The sequence below is a fragment of the Oncorhynchus tshawytscha genome, linkage group LG07, assembly GCF_018296145.1.
Source record: "Oncorhynchus tshawytscha isolate Ot180627B linkage group LG07, Otsh_v2.0, whole genome shotgun sequence".
Taxonomy (NCBI): Eukaryota; Metazoa; Chordata; class Actinopteri; order Salmoniformes; family Salmonidae; genus Oncorhynchus; species Oncorhynchus tshawytscha.
The window spans coordinates 39,929,036-39,947,153 of record NC_056435.1 but is presented as its reverse complement, the minus strand read 5'-3'; the positions used below and the strand labels follow the sequence as shown (position 1 = coordinate 39,947,153).

Here is an 18,118-nt window from a genome sequence, read left to right as displayed (position 1 = left end):
TAGAAAATAGTAAAAAATAAAGATAAACTGTGGAATGAGTAGGTGTGTCCAAACTTTTGACTGGTACTGTATATAAATGAGAAGTCTATATTTCATTTTAAATGAATGTGCAAAAATGTCTATAAACATGTTCTCTCTTTGTCATTATGGGGTATTGTGTGTAGTGTGACAAACCTCTTCAAGGTTAGGACAGTTTGTCACAAATTAAGCGGGAGACAGTCACCAAAATCCCCCCAGAATGAGAGTTATTTCGAACAGGACAGTACCTGTGTGTTGGTTTCTCCGTCCTGGTCCACCCAGGCCGCAGGCGAGGTCAAGGATAGCAGGGTTCGGTAAACAAATTGGTTTCTCGGTAGGTCCAGGTCCAAACGCCAACAAGTAAGTCCAATCAGTCCAGGTCATACATGGTAAATCCAGCCAATATATATATTGTCACTTTCTATATGCTTCACAAATCCCCCAGCCCCTTCCTCTCTCTCTTCCTCGTTTTTCTTGACCCCTTATTTGTGGGTCGGCCCCACTTTCTGGACGTTCCTCTTGCTTCTGGGAGTTGTGGTTTTGGCGGTCGGCCATTTTGTGATCTGTAGTTCTGGTTGTGGTGGCCAGTTTAGTGAGAGGGCAGAGCCCTTTTATTAGTTCTGCCCTCACATATCTGCCATTTATCACTCGGCGCCCTTCTTTGCCACACATCTCCCCCCTAGATTCGACCCCTAGGTCGGGCTACTGCAGCAAAATGGGTGTGTATGCGGGATAACCCATCCACATTTCCCATTTCCTTCCCTGCACTGTGTTTTAAGTCAATGTGAAACGGTTGGAGACTCAAAAACCACTGCATCACCCGAGCGTTCTTCTCTTTAGCCCTATGCATCCAGGTGAGTGGGGCATGGTCACTGATGAGGGTGAAGTGGTGCCCTAGCAGGTAGTATTTCAGTCTTTCTAGAGCCCACTTTACTGCCAGCGACTCTTTCTCAACGACTGAGTAGTTGGCCTCCCATGGTTCCAGCTTCCTGCTTAAAAACAGGATGGGGTGTTCAACCCCTTCTCCCTCTTGGGAGAGCACGGCTCCAAAGCCGACCTCTGAGGCATCCGTCTGAATTACAAACTGTTGTTTATTAGTTCTGACCTCAGATATCTGCCATTTATCACTCGGCCCCCTTCTTTGCCCCACATCTCCCCCCACACATCTCAGCCATTTTGTGATCTGTAGTTCTGGTCGGGGTGGCCATTTTAGTGAGAGCGCAGAGCTCGTTTATTAGTTCTGCCCTTTATCACTCGTCCCCCTTCTTTGCCACAGTAGATGTTTGAGATTTGTTGTATTTATTTAATCCATTTTGAATTCAGGCTGTAACACAATAACATGTGGAATAAGTGGTATGAATACTCTCTGAAGGCACTGTTGATTGTAAGTGATGCGGAGCACATGCAGATGCTGTGACAGACTGTTTTCCTCTGTCTACAGAGGGTGGATGTGATGTAGTTCTGAACTCCAATGACCTTTGTGTTACTTGGGAAACATCCTGCTCTTGGACACAGTAAAGCAGCAGTGCCAACGCTTCAATCAAATGTGAGCTGGAGACCGCCCAGCCAGGGATACTTCTCTCTAGCGTGTCGCCTACATTTAGTGGATTCCGAAAGCAACAAAGGGAGGTTGGTCAGACAGAATGTACTAGTGATGTACTTACTCTGTTGTTTACTCTACATTCAATGGTGAATTCTAGAAAATTGCTTTTAGATCAAGAGAGGAGATCTGAAAAAAGTATTTAACTCTGTGTGGAATGATCTTTACTTGAGTATTTCTGTCTCTGGTCCTGTTGCTATAGTGAAGGCATAGCCAGACAAAATGTGCCAGCATTCATTGGTGTTTTGGTCACATCCCCCACCCCCTGTCTCACATTGGTGGAGCAAGGCATGAGAGTTAGCTGGGGGAGGGGGGAAATTACCCTTATTTTGTTTGATAGCCCATAAAGTCATTTAGTCACGTTTGCTGTCTGACACTAACTTACCTCATACTGATGAATGACTTTATTGTCTATTCCTTCACTTTCCACTCTGTTTAGGGAATCATGCTGTGCCTCGGTATGTCCTCTTTTTCTATCCTTAGACAATGTAGCAGTCAGAGTCTAGTTTGGATATACTGACCAGGCCCGTGCTATAACTGCCTGTTATGTCATGTGAATGTAATAGAGGCTAAAAGTGGCTTATGACCCATTGTGGCACTATTTCTATTTCTACACAAGTCTACTGGCATGCTATGGTAATCAAGAAGATATGACCTGTCAACTGAGAGAACGATTCCCTGCTAACCATAGGCTATGAGTAACGGTTGTGACTCTGAGAGAGTCAGGCAGTTCATATACTCTCACATTTATCATGGTCTCTTCTGACTATTCCTGTAAGGAGTTGGTTCATACAAACAATAACTCTGAAGATTTTCTTGAGTAACCATATTCATATTTCTCACTAGTTAAATATTTAAAAATCTTTAATACATGAATCTCTTTAGAGTTCATATATACTGACATTAATTTTCAAGTTCTTGCCCAAGCTTTAGCAACAATAGATACAACACATGCTCAGTTATTCCCCTTCTGTGACTAGGATGGAAGGAATGTTTCTTCCCCTTCTGTGACTAGGATGGAAGGAATGTTTCTTCCCCTTCTGTGACTAGGATGGAAGGAATGATTCTTCCCCTTCTGTGACTAGGATGGAAGGAATGTTTCTTCCCCTTCTGTGACTAGGATGGAAGGAATGTTTCTTCCCCTTCTGTGACTAGGATGGAAGGAATGTTTCTTCCCCTTCTGTGACTAGGATGGAAGGAATGTTTCTTCCCCTTCTGTGACTAGGATGGAAGGAATGATTCTTCCCCTTCTGTGAATAGGATGGAAGGAATGATTCTTCCCCTTCTGTGACTAGGATGGAAGGAATGTTTTTTCCATTGATGTTAGCCACTGAATTCCATGTAATGATGAGACCCTGGTAGATAGTTGCCTGTTTAAGCAGCTAAGACATGATATCAATTGAGACATGCTGTCAACTTCATGGAATCTCTTTTGTAAACATAAAACAGAGGTCCAATCTGGAGGAACCTCAAGCAATTTGTAGTGAAGACTTATTGATCTTTTTTTTTTCTAGGTGATATACACACAGTATATTGTATGGAACCTCCTGTCCTTTGTTGTATTCAAAGACCCAGTGGGAAGTGTATAGGGCAGTAGTGGGAGACAGAGTTCAGGTTACAGTCAAGGTAAAGGTTAAGGCTGGGACCGGGAGACTCTGACCATATAGTGTCTTTACTAACTGTGACATTCTGTTCACACTGATATACCACAAAGGGCTATATGGCATATTAAACAATACTAAGGCTAGTTGAGAGCTCCATGATCACGGTTATTCCTAACATTTTTAGAAGCATTAGGCCAGAACCTTGACACTGTTTGACGTCTATGTTTGAACATTAGTCTTGGACATTAGGCTATTTTCTATTTCAAATGTAAGTATAATGTAAGTGCAGGTAACTGACCCTCCATGTGTTCTGTGTTGTAGATGGGAAGAGGAGCTGAACAGACGAGAGCAGCTCGAGTCCTTGGTGGAATCCATGCAGGAGGTGAGTAGACATAAACCATAAATTCACCTTCAACATAAAATAAATGTACCTTCACCATAACATAATTTCACCTTCATCTCAAGATCCAATTGTACTTTATTCACTACCGTATAATGCCTTTCAGATGGTTATTGTCATAAAGACAAAGAAAATGGAAGTCCCACAGCTGCTGAAAAAAGATACATCCTTTGAATCAGGGCAATTCCACCGTGACGGAATTGCGCTGAAACTCACTTGTGCTGAGATGTTTCACTTAAAATGTATGCCAAACAAAAACCATTGATTTCAAAGTTTAATAAACCATACAACTCTATGCAAAAGTACAACCTTTAACAATTTACATAGAATATTTTACAAAAACACATTTACTCGAAGAACTGTGCAGATGTAAAGTTTGGTAACCGAATTAAGATTCAACAATGTCTGCAAAAAGAATGGTGTGTCAGCTATGACATGACACATTGCCTTTGAAAAAATCTATTTTGGTTATTGGACTACAGTAAGTTAAGTTGATTTACACCCGGTAACAGAATTGCGGTAACAGAATTTCTTCATGTGTCCCTGATCTGTACTACACAGAAATAGATAATTATGGAAAAACATGTCATCCTCTTCATGGTGATGTATCCTAAATAGGTACACTAAGGTATAAACATGCAATATCCTCCTTTGCATATTTGGGTATTATTCTACACACTGGCAATTATTTTAATGAGCTCTGGACCGGACCAAATCTGAACCAATCATGGTGTATGTTTCACAAGTTTGGACATCAAATTACAGCAAGCACAGTAGAGCTCAGGGGCCTCATTTGTCAATGGTTTATGGACACAAAACAATACTCTAAAGCTTGCGTGCTTTAGTTTTCCCGCAAAGGTTGGTATTTATCCATTTTGAACTTGAAGGGAAAGTGCACATATCTCCACTCAGATCTCAAACCATGCGTGTGCACAACTTCTACAAGGTTGAGCAACTCTATTGCAAGCAAATAGACATATTGTTTGTTTGGAGGAAATGGGAGGTGTTTGATGCACAGGAATTACAATAGTGGTAAGTTAATAAAAACATTAAAATGGAGGCCTAATGATAAAACACATGCATTTGCTGATGGTAAAGAGATTGCATAGCAGCATGTCGTCTAATACAGTATATTTATTTTGTTTTTATTATATAGACCTAAATCATAATCATATTGCAGGACATGTCTCTCCTTTGCTGACATAATTGGTTTAAATGATTCTGTCTACACAACAAATGTTCATTCGCTCATTCAATAGTGAAGCATGCTCTGAAGTAAATAGACCGGTAGCCTTGACAGTAGCCTACAGTATGTGACAGTATGGGTACGCTCCAGTGTTAATGTGTGATAGGATTAGGAGTGCGAAAATCATAGCCTAGCTGTCACGTTCTGACCTTAGTTCCTTTATTATGTCTTTGTGTTAGTTTGGTCAGGGCGTGAGTTGGGGTGGGTAGTCTATGTTCTTTTTTCTATGTAGTAGTTATGTGTTTGGCCTGGTATGGTTCTCAATCAGAGGCAGGTGTCGTTTGTTGTCTCTGATTGAGAATCATACTTAGGTAGTCTGTTTTCCCCATTTTAGTGGTGGGTGATTGTTTTCTGTCTCTGTGTCTTCACCAGACAGAACTGTTTCGTTTTAGTTCGTTTTCCTTGTTATTTTGTTTTTTGTGTTCAGTGTTAATAAATCTCAACATGGACACGTACCACGCTGCATATTGGTCGTCAGAGGAAGATGAATCCCGTTACACTAGCCTATCTAATTTGAGCCTACACTAAGGCAGGAGATAGAAACACAATCATGTATTGATAAACAAAATATTGAACAACAATTAGTATTTTACATAGAAGTGTGGGCTGCAGCATTTACTTTAAAATTGTTAGAGAGGACAATCAATCTTGCAGAATGCATGGACAGTGTTTGGCATTCACTAGGCTGCATGCATCTACAGAAATGTGATCAAATTTGTCATTGCACTTTCTTTCAAGAACTATCATGGCACAGTTCCAACATCTCCAAATTATACACAAATTAGGTTGTTTTTGTTACCATAAAAGGTGAATGGAGGGCATTTTCTAGGTGGAGTTGTAGTGGTCATTCACGACCGCATAAATATAATATCAGGAGACTGTGTGAATCAGATATAATATAATATAGCTCTGATATAGCAAAAAAATCATGCATATATGTTGCGTGCAACAGTTTGATGAATCCAAATAATTTGTGAGGCAATGCAAATCCTAGAATCTCCACTTACGGCAGAATTTAGTAAGACATTTACACATGGTTGATAAATGAGGCCCCAGTAGAGTACACCACAGAATAGTAGAGTAGTGTCAGTGTTTCCCGATAACTCGTTGCCGCCACTCCCAAAAATGTTATATATACAGTACCAGTCAAAAGTTTGGACACACCTACTCATGGTTTTTCTTTATTTATTTATTTATACTAATTTCTATATTGTAGAATAATAGTGAAGACATCAAAACTATGAAATAACACATACAGTTGAAGCCGGAAGTTTATATACACCTTAGCCAAATACATTTAAACTCAGTTTAACAATTCCTGACATTTAATCCAAGTAAAAATTCCCTGTTTTAGGTCATTTAGGAACACCACTTTATTTTAAGAACGTGAACTGTCAGAATAATAGTAGAGAGAATGATTTATTTCAGCTTTTATTTCTTTCATCACATTCAGAAGATTACATACACTCAAATAGTACTTGGTAGCATTGCCTTTAAATTGTTAAACTTGGGTCAAACGTTTCAGTTAGCTTTCCACTAGCTTCCCTCAATAAATTGGGTGAATTTTGGCCCATTCCTCCTGACAGAGCTGGTGTTTGTTGGCCTCCTTGCTCGCACACGCTTTTTCAGTTCTGCCCACAAATTTTCTATGGGATTGAGCTCATTGCTTTATGATGGCCACTCCAATACCTTGACTTTGTTGTCCTTAAGACATTTTGCCATAACCTTGGAAGTATGCTTGGGGTCATTGTCCATTTGGAAGACACATTTGCTACCAAGCTTTAACTTCCTGACTTATGTCTTGAGATGTTGCTTCAATATATCCACAGAATTTCCCTTCCTCATGACGCCATCTATTTTGTGAAGTGCACCTGTCCCTCCTCCAGCAAAGCACCCCCACAACATGATGCTGCCACCCCCGTGCTTCAAGGTTGGGATTGTGTTCTTTGGCTTGCAAGCCTCCCCCTTTTTCCTCCAAAAGTAATGATGGTCACAATGGCCAAATAGTTCTATTTTTGTTTAATCAGACCAGAGGACATTTCTCCAAAAAGTACGATCTTTGTCCCCATGTGCATTTGCAAACCATAGTCTGGCTTTTTTATGGCGGTTTTGGAGCAGTGGCTTCTTCCTTGCTGAGCGGCCTTTTAGGTTATATCGATATAGGACTTGTTTTACTGTTGATATAGATACTTTTGTATCTGTTTCCTCCAGCATCTTCACAAGGTCCTTTGCTGTTGTTCTGGGATTGATTTGCACTTCTCGCACCAAAGTACGTTCATCTCTAGGAGAGCGGCATACGGCTGCGTGGTCCCATGGTGTTTATACTTGCGTACTATTGTTTGTACAGATGAACGTGGTATCTTCAGGCATTTAGAAATTGCTCCCAAGGATGAACCAGACTTGTGGAGGTCTACAATTATTTCTCTGAGGTCTTGGCTGATTATTTTGATGTTCCCATGATGTCAAGCAAAAAGGCACTGTGTTTGAAGGTAGACCTTGAAATACATCCACAGGTACACCTCCAAATGATTCAAATTATGTCAATTAGCCTATCAGAAGCTTCTAAAGCCATGACATCATTTTCTGGAATTTTCCAAGCTGTTTAAAGGCACAGTCAAGTTAGTGTATGTAAACTTCTGACCCACTGGGTTTGTGCTACAGTGAATTATAAGTGAAATAATCTGTCGGTAAACAATTGTCCTCATGAGAGACAGTTTCATCATAGCGCTTGATGGTTTTTGTGACTGCACTTGAAGAAACTTTCAAAGTTCTTGAAATTTTACGTATTGACTGACCTTCATGTCTTAAACTAATGATGGACTGTCGTTTCTCTTTGCTTATTTGAACTGTTCTTGCCATAATATGGACTTGGTATTTTACCAAATAGGGCTGTCTTCTGCATATCACCATACCTTGTCACAACACAACTGATTGACTCAAATGCATTAAGAAGGAAAGAAATTACACTGTCATTTTTAACAAGGCACACCTGTTAATTGAAATGCATTCCAGGAGACTACCTCATGAAGCTGGTTGAGAGAATGCCAAGTGTAACGGTTCTCTTTAGGTGACGTAGAGGCGGACCAAAATGCAGCGTGGTTGTTATTCATTGTACTTTAATAAAGAAACTGTACACGAATAAACTAACAAAACAACAAATGTGCGAAAACCTAAAACAGTCCTATCTGGTGCAAAACACAGAGACAGGAACAATCACCCACAAACACACAGTGAAACCCAGGCTACCTAAATATGGTTCCCAATCAGAGACAATGACTAACACCTGCCTCTGATTGAGAACCATATCAGGCCAGACATAGAAAACATACAAAGCAAACTATGGTCAGGGTGTGACACCAAGAGTGTGCAAAGCTGTCATCAAATCAAAGGGTGGCTACTCAAATATAACCCTTTTTTGGTTACTACATGATTCCATATGTGTTCTTTCATAGTTTTGATGTCTTCACTATTATTCTACAATGTAGAAATTTGTTGTTTTTTTAAAAACGTGGAATGAGTAGGTGTGTCCAAACTTTTGATTGGTACTGTATATAAAGTGAGGGAAAAAAGTATTTGATCCCCTGCTGATTTTGTATATTTGCCCACTGACAAAGAAATGATCAGTCTATAAGTTTAACGGTAGGTTTATTTGAACAGAATAACAACAACAAAATCCCAAAAAACACATGTCAAAAATATTATAAATTGATTTGCATTTTAATGAGGGAAATAAGTATTTGACCCCCTGGTCGAAACATGACTTAGTACTTGGTGGCAAAACCCTTGTTGGCAATCACAGAGGTCAGACGTTTCTTGTAGTTGCACACATCTCAGGAGGGAATTTGTCCCACTCCTCTTTGCAGATCTTCTCCAAGTCATTAAGGTTTCGAGGCTGACGTTTGGCAACTCGAACCTTCAGCTCCCTCCACAGATGGGATTCTATGGGATTAAGGTCTGGAGACTGGCTAGGCCACTCCAGGACCTTAATGTGCTTCTTCTTGAGCCACTCTTTGTTGCCTTGGCCGTGTGTTTTGGGTCATTGACATGCTGAAATAACCATCCACGACCCATTTTCAATGCCCTGGCTGAGGGAAGGAGGTTCTCACCCAAGATTTGACAGTACATGGCCCCGTCCATCATCCCTTTGATGCGGTGAAGTTGTCCTGTCCCCTTAGCAGAAAAACACCCCCAAAGCATAATGTTTCCACCTCCATGTTTGACGGTGGGGATGGTGTTCTTGGGGTCATAGGTAGCATTCCTCCTCCTCCAAACATAGCGAGTTGAGTTGATGCCAAAGAGCTCCATTTTGGTCTCATCTGACCACAACACTTTCACCCAATTGTCCTCTGAATCATTCAGATGTTCATTTGCAAACTTCAGACGGGCATGTATATGTGCTTTCTTGAATAGGGGACCTTGCGGGTGCTGCAGGATTTCAGTCCTTCACAGTGTAGTGTGTTACCAATTGTTTTCTTGGTGACTATGGTCCTAGCTGCCTTGAGATCATTGACAAGATCCTCCTGTGTAGTTCTGGGCTGATTCCTCACCGTTCTCATGATCATTGCAACTCCACGAGGTGAGATCTTGCATGGAGCCCCAGGCCGAGGGAGATTGACAGTTATTTTGTGTTTCTTCCATTTGCGAATAATCGCACCAACTGTTGTCACCTTCTCACCAAGCTGCTTGGCGGTGGTCTTGTAGCCCATTCCAACCTTGTGTAGGTCTAAAATCTAGTCCCTGACATCCTTGGAGAGCTCTTTGGTCTTGGCAATATGAGATGGAACGGAGTTCCATGCAATAATGGCTCTATATAATACCGTACGCTTTCTTGAATTTGTTCTGGATTTAAGGACTGTGAAAAGAACCCCGGTGGCATGTCTGGTGGGGTAAGTGTGTGTGTCAGAGCTGTGTGTAAGTTGACTATGCAAACAATTTGGGATTTTCAACACATTAATGTTTCTTGTGAAAAGAAGAAGGGATGCAGTCAGTCTCTCCTCAACTCTCAGCCAAGAGAGACTGGCATGCATAGTATTTATATCATCCCTCTGATTGCAATGAAGAGCAAGACGTGCTGCTCTGTTTTGGGCCAGCTGCAGCTTAACTAGGTCTTTCCTTGCAGCACTGGACCACACGACTGGACAATAATCAAGATTAGACTTAACTATAGCCTGCAGAATTTGCTTTTTGGAGTGTGGAGTCAAAAAAGCAGAGCATCTCTTTATTACGGACAGACCTCTCCCCATCTTTACAACCATTGAATCAATATGTTTTGACCTTGACAGTTTGCAATGTAAGGTAACGCCAAATAATTTAGTCTCCTCAACTTGTTCAACAGCCACACCATACATTACCAGATTCAGATGAGGTCTAGAACTTAGGGAATGATTTATACCAAATACAATGTTCTTAGTTTTAGAGATGTTTAGGACCAGTTTATTGGCCACTCATTCTAAAACAGACTGTGACTCTTTGTTAACTGTTTCAGTGACTTCATTAGCTGTGGTTACTGATGTGTATACAGTATGGTTGAAACATCAGCATACATAGACACATGCTTTGTTAATGCCAGTAACAGGTCATTGGTAAAAATAGAAAAGAGTAGAGGGCCTAGAGAGCTGCCCTGTGGCACACCACACATTACATGTTTGACATTGGAGAAGCTTCCATTAAAGAAAACCCTATGAGATATATTAAATACACAGCTCTATGGCAGAGGTTGAAAAGCCATAACACATACACTACCGATCAAAAGTTTTATGTGATTAATTAGGCCCAGCTGTTGGAACTTTGACTTTCCTGGATATAGCCACTATATTGTGATCTCTGCATCCAATGGGTACGGATACAGGTTTAGAATAAAGTTCTACAGTATTAGTAAAAATGTGATCGATACATGTGGATGATCTTGTTCCTGTAGTGTTTGTAAACACCCTGGTAGGTTGGTTAATAAACTGATCCAGATTACAGGCACTGGTTACAGTGAGAAGCTTCCTCTTGAGTAGACAGATTGATGAAAACCAGCCAATATTCAGGTCCCCAAGAAAGTAGACCTCTCTGTTTACATCACATACACTATCAAGCATTTCACACATATTATTTAGATACTGACTGTTCTCACTTGGTGGCCTATAACAACACCCCAAAATAAAGCTTTGAATGTGCCAAGTGAACCTGCAACAACAACACTTCAATAACACTCCAGGTCTCGTGGAGATTCTAAACTTTCGTCCACAAGCATGTTGTTCCGCCTTGATTGTCCCTCCAGAAAGTCTGATTTATCCGTCGTTGTTATCATGGATTCACACACAGAACTGATGTCCTCTCTCAATGACTTACAGATTGCTTTCATCTTGCCGTTCTCCTGTTTCAACTCATCGAGCTGACCCTGGGAGAACTGCAAACTGTTATTTTATAAGTTGAATTCACCAGTATTTGGACAAAGCACTTGAAGCTATTTTCTTATTGTTGTAGCAACTGCTTGTAGAACTAGTTTTGTTCATTTAAAAGATCCTTCACGTGTGATAGAGAGACACCACTGGCACTGTCCTCAACAGTACTTTGGTCTCCGCCGGTTTTGGTCTTTGTCATGGTAGCTAGCGACATAGGTTATGCTGTTATTCCTCACAGTTCCAGACAGGGCAGGTCACGGGGAATATTGAAAACAACAAACAGCAGGGATCTAGACAGCCACAAACCTGGGACAATCCGTAGTCCCAGCCACAATGGCTAACTGCGTCACGGGCTGCCTTCAAGCCTTCAAGAAAACCCAGCTAGCTTGATAATGCCAAAAGGCTCCTCAGATCCATCCTTGTTCGACAGGATCACTGGACAGAGACCAGCAGTCCCAACAACTGATGCCAACTGCGTCACGGGATCCAAACAAAAAAGTTAGCTAGCTACTTCCCATACACTTTCAAAACAACAAACTTTTCAAAACAACAAATCCGAACTCTTCCTCCTTCCGCGTTCAAAGGGAAGTGACGTATTACAACCTGACAAGGTAGGGGTGGTGTATCGATTCATCAGTAGAGTTCAGTACAGTACAGTAGAGTGCAGTAGATTACAGTAGGATGTAGTACAGTACAGTAAAGTAGAGTAGACTATAGTTCAGAACAGTACAGTAAAGTTCAGTACAGTAGAGTTCAGTAAAGTACAATACAGTAGAGTACAGTAAAGTACAGTATAGTTCAGTATAGAGTGGCCAGACGGAAGCCACTCCTCAGTAAAAGACACATGACAGCCTGCCTTTTGGAGTTTTGCCAAAAGGCAAAGATTCTCTGGTCTGATGAAACCAAGATTGAACTCTTTGGCCTGAATGCCAAGCGTCACGTCTGGAGGAAACCTGGCACCAACCCTACAGTGAAGCATGGTGGTGGCAAAATCGAATCCATTTTAGAATAACGCTGTAATGTAACAAAATGTGGAAAAAGTCAAGGGGTTTGAATACTTTCCGAGTGCACTATATTTCTAATAAGGGGTCTTTGCTTATTCAACATTTTTAGAATGGAAAATTGGTGCGTAAAAAAATAAATATGCCTTAATATCAAAAATAATATAGACTCTTATCTTTCATTTGACACCCAATTTGATATGAACTTCACATGTTGGTGGTCATGGTTCCTTTTACGTGGAAATTACCATTACTTATTGTACATGACCCCATCCTTCATTTCTTATGGTCTGTTCATATCCATAATGTCTTGAGCGGGTGTGTGTCAACAGAATTTGGCCCGAGATCAGGTAGTAGGGTTGGGAATGTCTAGGGACCTCACGATACGATATTATGTGATTCTTGTGATTTTCACTATTCTATATGTATTGCGATTTGATACTGTGATACTGTCTAAATTAATATCTTGATATGTAACTGTATAGATTTTCTCCCCCCATCACTATCTGGTAGATGTATGTCAGAAAACCTACATAGACCCTGGTGACCTGGATGGCCCCCATAGCAAACCTGGAAATCCGTGTCTCACCACTATGCCCCGTGCCTCATCGTTACACCAGTTTGCAGTATCATGGCCCAAGGCAGGCACCATGCTTCCTATGCAACACCAAAAGCCTCAGCAGGTGCTCATACAGCAATCCCCCCTCTCTCTGCACCACCGTCAACAGACAAATCGATCAATGGCAGCGTATGTGTTTGTGTTGGATTATGGGTCAGCAGAACGCTGGAAGAGAGCAGACTTCCCTGGGGTGCTCTAACCTCTCTGAGGTGACACAGGTAGATATTGTTTAGCATGAAAGTGAAACAGGAGGTCTGCATTATAATAGTCATTTCACAGTTTCACAAATAATATCAGTTGATTATGTAGTGCGATTTACTCTGTATGTGGTCCCCCTGGGCATCTACTGTAATGTCCATAATCCATCTTTACTACTTATCCCACTGCATACTAGTACAAATATAGATTGGGGCCATATTCAATAACATGCTTTCTCTAATATGGTAAATAAGAAAGTGTGTTGGTATTTTGCTGCATGTCTTTGAGTGTATGTGGTTGGGGCATGTGTTTGAATTGTGCATATCTGTGCATGTGTGTGTGGTGTGTGTTCAGAGTGCCCAGGAGTCAGAGAAGATCCAGGATGAACTGAATGAGAAGGTGGAGAGGCTGAAGGCTGAGCTGGTGGTCTTTAAGAGCCTCATGAGCGATGTGAGTATAGTATATACACCCTCACACTCCATAGCACACTCACTCTTTCCATGACATAGACTGATCAGGTGAATCTAGGTGAAAGCTTGATCCCTTGTTGATGTCACTTAAAATCCACTTCAATCAGTGTAGATGTAGAGAATAATAATGGCGCTGAAGGAGATGGCTGCCGTTTTACGATCCCGTAACCAATTGTGCTATTGTGTATGTTTTTTCGCGTTATTTGATACCTATTTTGCTCATAATGTTTCTACCACCGTGTCTTATGACCGGAAAAGAGCTTCTTGATATCAGGGCAGCGATTACTCACCCTGTACTGGAGGAATTCTTCTTCTTCAACGAGTCGGACGGGAAGGATTTACTCCAGACACTCGACAAGGCCTTCATCCTCGTCACTCGCAGGAGGAAAAGACAGAGACATTGTGGATCCGTGAGGGTAATCTACCTTTAGCATCGGTCCAATTAGCCAACTTACAATCAATCGGTAATAAAATAGACAAACTACGAGCACGTTATGTTTCACCGAGTCGTAGCTGAACGATGACATGATTAACATACAGCTGGCGGGTTTTAAGCTTTTTAGGCAGGATAGAACAGCGGCCTCTTGTAAGACAAGGGGAGGTGGCCTATGCATATTTGTAAACAACAGCTGGTGCACGAAATCTAAGGAAAGCTCAAGGTTTTGCTCACCTGAGGTAGAGTATCTCATGATAAATTGTAGACCATCACTATCAACCTAGAGAGTTTTCATCTGTATTTTTTGTAGCTGTCAACACCACAGACCGATGCTGGCACTAAAACCGCACTCAAAGAGCTGTACAGTATACGGCCATAAGCAAACAGCAAAATGCTCATCCAGAGGCTGCGCTCCTAGTGGCCGGGGACTTTAATGCAGGGAAACTAAAATTAGTTTTACCTCATTTCTATCAGCATGTTAAATGTGCAACCAGAGGGAAAAAACTCTAGACCACCTTTACTCCACACACAGAGACACGTACAAAGCTCTCCCTCGCCCTCCATTTGCAAATCTGACCATAATTCTATCCTCCAGATTCCTGCTTACAAACAAAATCTAAAGCAGGAAGCAGCAGTGACTCGGTCAATAAGAAAGTGGTCAGATGAAGCAGATGCTAAGCTACAGGACTGTTTTGCTAGCACAGACTGGTATATGTTCCAGGATTCTTCCGATGGCATTGAGGAGTACACCACATCAGTCACTGGCTTCATCAATAAGTGCATCGATGACTTCGTCCCCACATATCCCAACCAGAAGCCATGGATTACAGGCAACATTCGCACTGAGCTAAAGGGTAGAGCTGCCGCTTTCAAGGAGCGGGACTCTAACCCGGAATCTTATAATAAATCCTTCTATGCACTCTGACGAACCATCAAACAGGCAAAGCGTCAATACAGGATTAAGATTGAACCATGCTACACCGGCTCCGGCGCTCGTTGGATGTGGCAGGGCTTGCAAACTATTACAGACTACAAAGGGAAGCACAGCCATAAGCTGCTCAGTGACACAAACCTACCAGACGAGCTAATTTACTTCTATGCTCGCTTCGAGGCAAGTAACACTGAAACATGCATGAGAGCACCAGCTGTTCCGGATGACTGTGTGATCACGCTCTCCGTAGCCGATGTGAGTAAGACCTTCAAACAGGTCTACATTCAGCAGTGATCAAATTCATTTTGGAGTTTCCTTTGGACCTTCACAGAAATGTTGCATGATGTGTTATTGACCCAGACTGACTGGATGTGGGTTTCTGCCGGGTCTACAATTTAACAAGTGTATTCAATTGACTGCTGCATATGCTGGGCTGGCTCTAGCCTTTTGGGGGCCCTAAGTGAGATTTGGTTGGGGGGCACACAATTCTCCAGATTTTGCCATGGGATGAAGAGACGAAGATACATCATAAGCAATTTTATAACAAATGTCATGCAATTCTACAAATTTTGCCACAGGATAAAGTTTTGCAGTTTTATAACACATTTCATACAGTTCTACAAATTTTGCGGTGGGGCAGAGAGAAATTTCAGCAGTTTTAAAGCTAATTTCCTGCAATTCTACACATTTTGCCATGACTTATGCCATGTTAATGATATCTGAGTGAGAGTGACTAACAAAATCAATTGGGGCCTCCAGGAGGTCAGGGCCCCTGGGCATGTGCCCTATGTGCCCTGTCAGTATTCGGCCATGATTACTACAAGTTTAGATAACTGGTTAGACTAATTTACCAATCTAAAAATTGTTCGCTGACATGGCTAATATAGTGACTGTCAGTGACTGACAAAAAAAGAGATAAACTACTGATGCACAACCAAAATTCGAACTTGCACCGTGTGTATTCTACTATTCTAACTCGGCTAAGGGCGCTAAGCGACTGCTTACATTGCTCATGGTTGGAGCCTGCCCTGTGCATATTGCCAGTCCATATTGATGAACTCAGCATGTGACTTATGTTATTCTTATCTGTCAGATAGCTTTAAAAAGCGTTTAGAGATTTGTTGAGTATAGTAAGGAGAGGTTTTGGTGGGGTGATTCTCTGCTTCAAAGCCAGCAACACCGACCCCTCTCCTTCCTCTCCAGAAAATGTCCGACATGGACACTAAGATCCAGGAGAAAGCCACGCTGGTGGACATGGACATCTGCCGGCGCATTGACATCACCACCAAACTGTGTGACGTGGCTCAGCAGTGCAACTCAGAGGACATGTCAAAGATGTTCAACGTGAGCCCGGCCAGGTCGCTCCCAGAGAGGGTGTGTATCTATCTGTATGTTAGGCCTCAGTCTGGAACAGCTAACTACCGGTATACTGCTGCTACACTCTCTTCTACATAGGCAGGCACACACCACTAACACAATACTCATTGACCCCTCCTCCATACACACACAAACACAGTCATTGCTCAGCAGTGAACTGCTGATGCTGTGACTCTCTGCACTGCACACAAGGTTATCACATTGTGCAGACAGTGCTGGCTAAAGCCCAACTATGAATCCAGACAGAAACAGACCAGAGGCTTTTTAGGTGGTGCATTGTACTGCTTAAATTACTAATGTCGGATTAGACAAACTGCCTCAAATTCTGCATTGATGCCGCCAGTAAGTAATCTGCGTGTGTGCGCGTGTGTGTGTTCCAGGGTGCCATGGCATGCTGCAGGAAGAAGGAGTGCAAGCCTGTGTCTGACGAGGACAGCTCTGAGATGGATGCAGACCCCAGCACAAGTACCTCAGAGGAGGAGGTCCCGCTCAACGTTACTGACGAAATGAAACGCATGCTCAACCAGCTGTGAGTCAGCCTACACACACACACACACACACACACACACACACACACACACACGGTGCATTGTGTTGTACTTTGCTGTACTTTGCTCCCATCTAGTGTTAATTCAGAGTCCTGCATTAATTATTTTTTCAGTAGTTATTTTCATGTGCTACAATTAGGGCCACCAAATGATAGATGAGAACATTATATCAAAGAATATGTATTCATTGTGTATATGAATTCCTCAGTGTAATATTGGATATTGGTTATAAGTCTAATTTGTATTATACTAAATCTGTCACTGTCTCAAGCATGTCGTCTGTATTCCTGCATGCCTTCTCTAGGTATCTTTCTTCCTCCTCTGTGTTTGGACCTCTTGTAAGGTAGTGCCTGTTGTGTTTGTCCTCTCTTCCTTCCTCTCTCACTCGCTCTTCCTTCCTCTCTCTCTCGCTCTTCCTTCCTCTCTCACTCGCTCTTCCTTCCTCTCTCTCTCGCTCTTCTTTCCTCTCTCTCGCTCTTCCTTCCTCTCGCTGTCTCTGTCCCCCATAGAAATTGTTCAGATGATAATTTTGTTGCCAGGAGGGAGACGTTTGACATTGATGATGACTGTGACAGCCTGACGTGGGAAGAGAATGACGAGACCCTGTTGCTATGGGAGGACTTCAACAACTACAACATACAACCCGGTGCCATCACCGCGGCAAACTGCACAGTCACCAGCGCAGCCAACAGCAACACAGAGGAGCCTGTGAGTCGGAATAGACACCATACAGTAAATGTCAAGGATACATATGTAGAGGATAATGCATAAACATTTCAATTACCACTACCTACTGATAAACTAATGGACAAGGGTACAGGAGGGCATTGAGGAGTTGTTCACCTCCCAAACTTCCCATCCATTCATATTCAGCAAAGTGAAATGTTTGCGGTAAAATAACTTATTTTCATTTTGAAATCCTGCCCATTGTTCTGCTCTCAGTTGAGAAATGCAACATCGTAACAGAATGTATTAGCTAATCTTCTTTGCTTCCTCGCAGGTCTCTCAGGATGGAAGCCTGGGCAGCCTCATAGATGAGACAGAATCACTATTCAAGACCAGAGAGCAGGAGTACCAGGAGAGCATTGGCGCAATTGAGGTGAACAGGCAGTGTCTGTGGGTGTGTGCATGCGTGCCTGCCTGCCTACGAGCCTGTGTGTATATGTGTGTATGAGAGAGACAATGTGACAGAAAGAGAGGTAGGGGCCTACAGTAACAAAAATATAGGGAGATTGAAATCCCCTGAGATTTATCTACCTCTTAGAGATTGTCCCTGGGAAT

At 42.1% G+C, this 18,118-nt stretch overlaps 1 protein-coding gene across 2 annotated transcripts in view; it reads left to right on the top strand.

The window, feature by feature from the left end:
• The window catches only part of LOC112254492 (intermediate filament family orphan 2-like), a 73,853-nt gene that overhangs the window by 51,974 nt on the left and 3,761 nt on the right, over positions 1 to 18,118 (top strand). The window contains exons 2-7 of one of the 2 annotated variants that reach the window (XM_024427155.2): positions 3,544 to 3,604; positions 13,430 to 13,525; positions 16,116 to 16,286; positions 16,670 to 16,818; positions 17,377 to 17,545; positions 17,838 to 17,936. In XM_024427155.2, the coding sequence (XP_024282923.1) occupies positions 3,544 to 3,604; positions 13,430 to 13,525; positions 16,116 to 16,286; positions 16,670 to 16,818; positions 17,377 to 17,545; positions 17,838 to 17,936 (745 nt within the window). Of the gene's footprint in view, positions 1 to 3,543; positions 3,605 to 13,429; positions 13,526 to 16,115; positions 16,287 to 16,669; positions 16,819 to 17,346; positions 17,546 to 17,837; positions 17,937 to 18,118 lie in introns of both variants that reach the window. The other variant, XM_024427153.2, reaches the window with a different exon arrangement.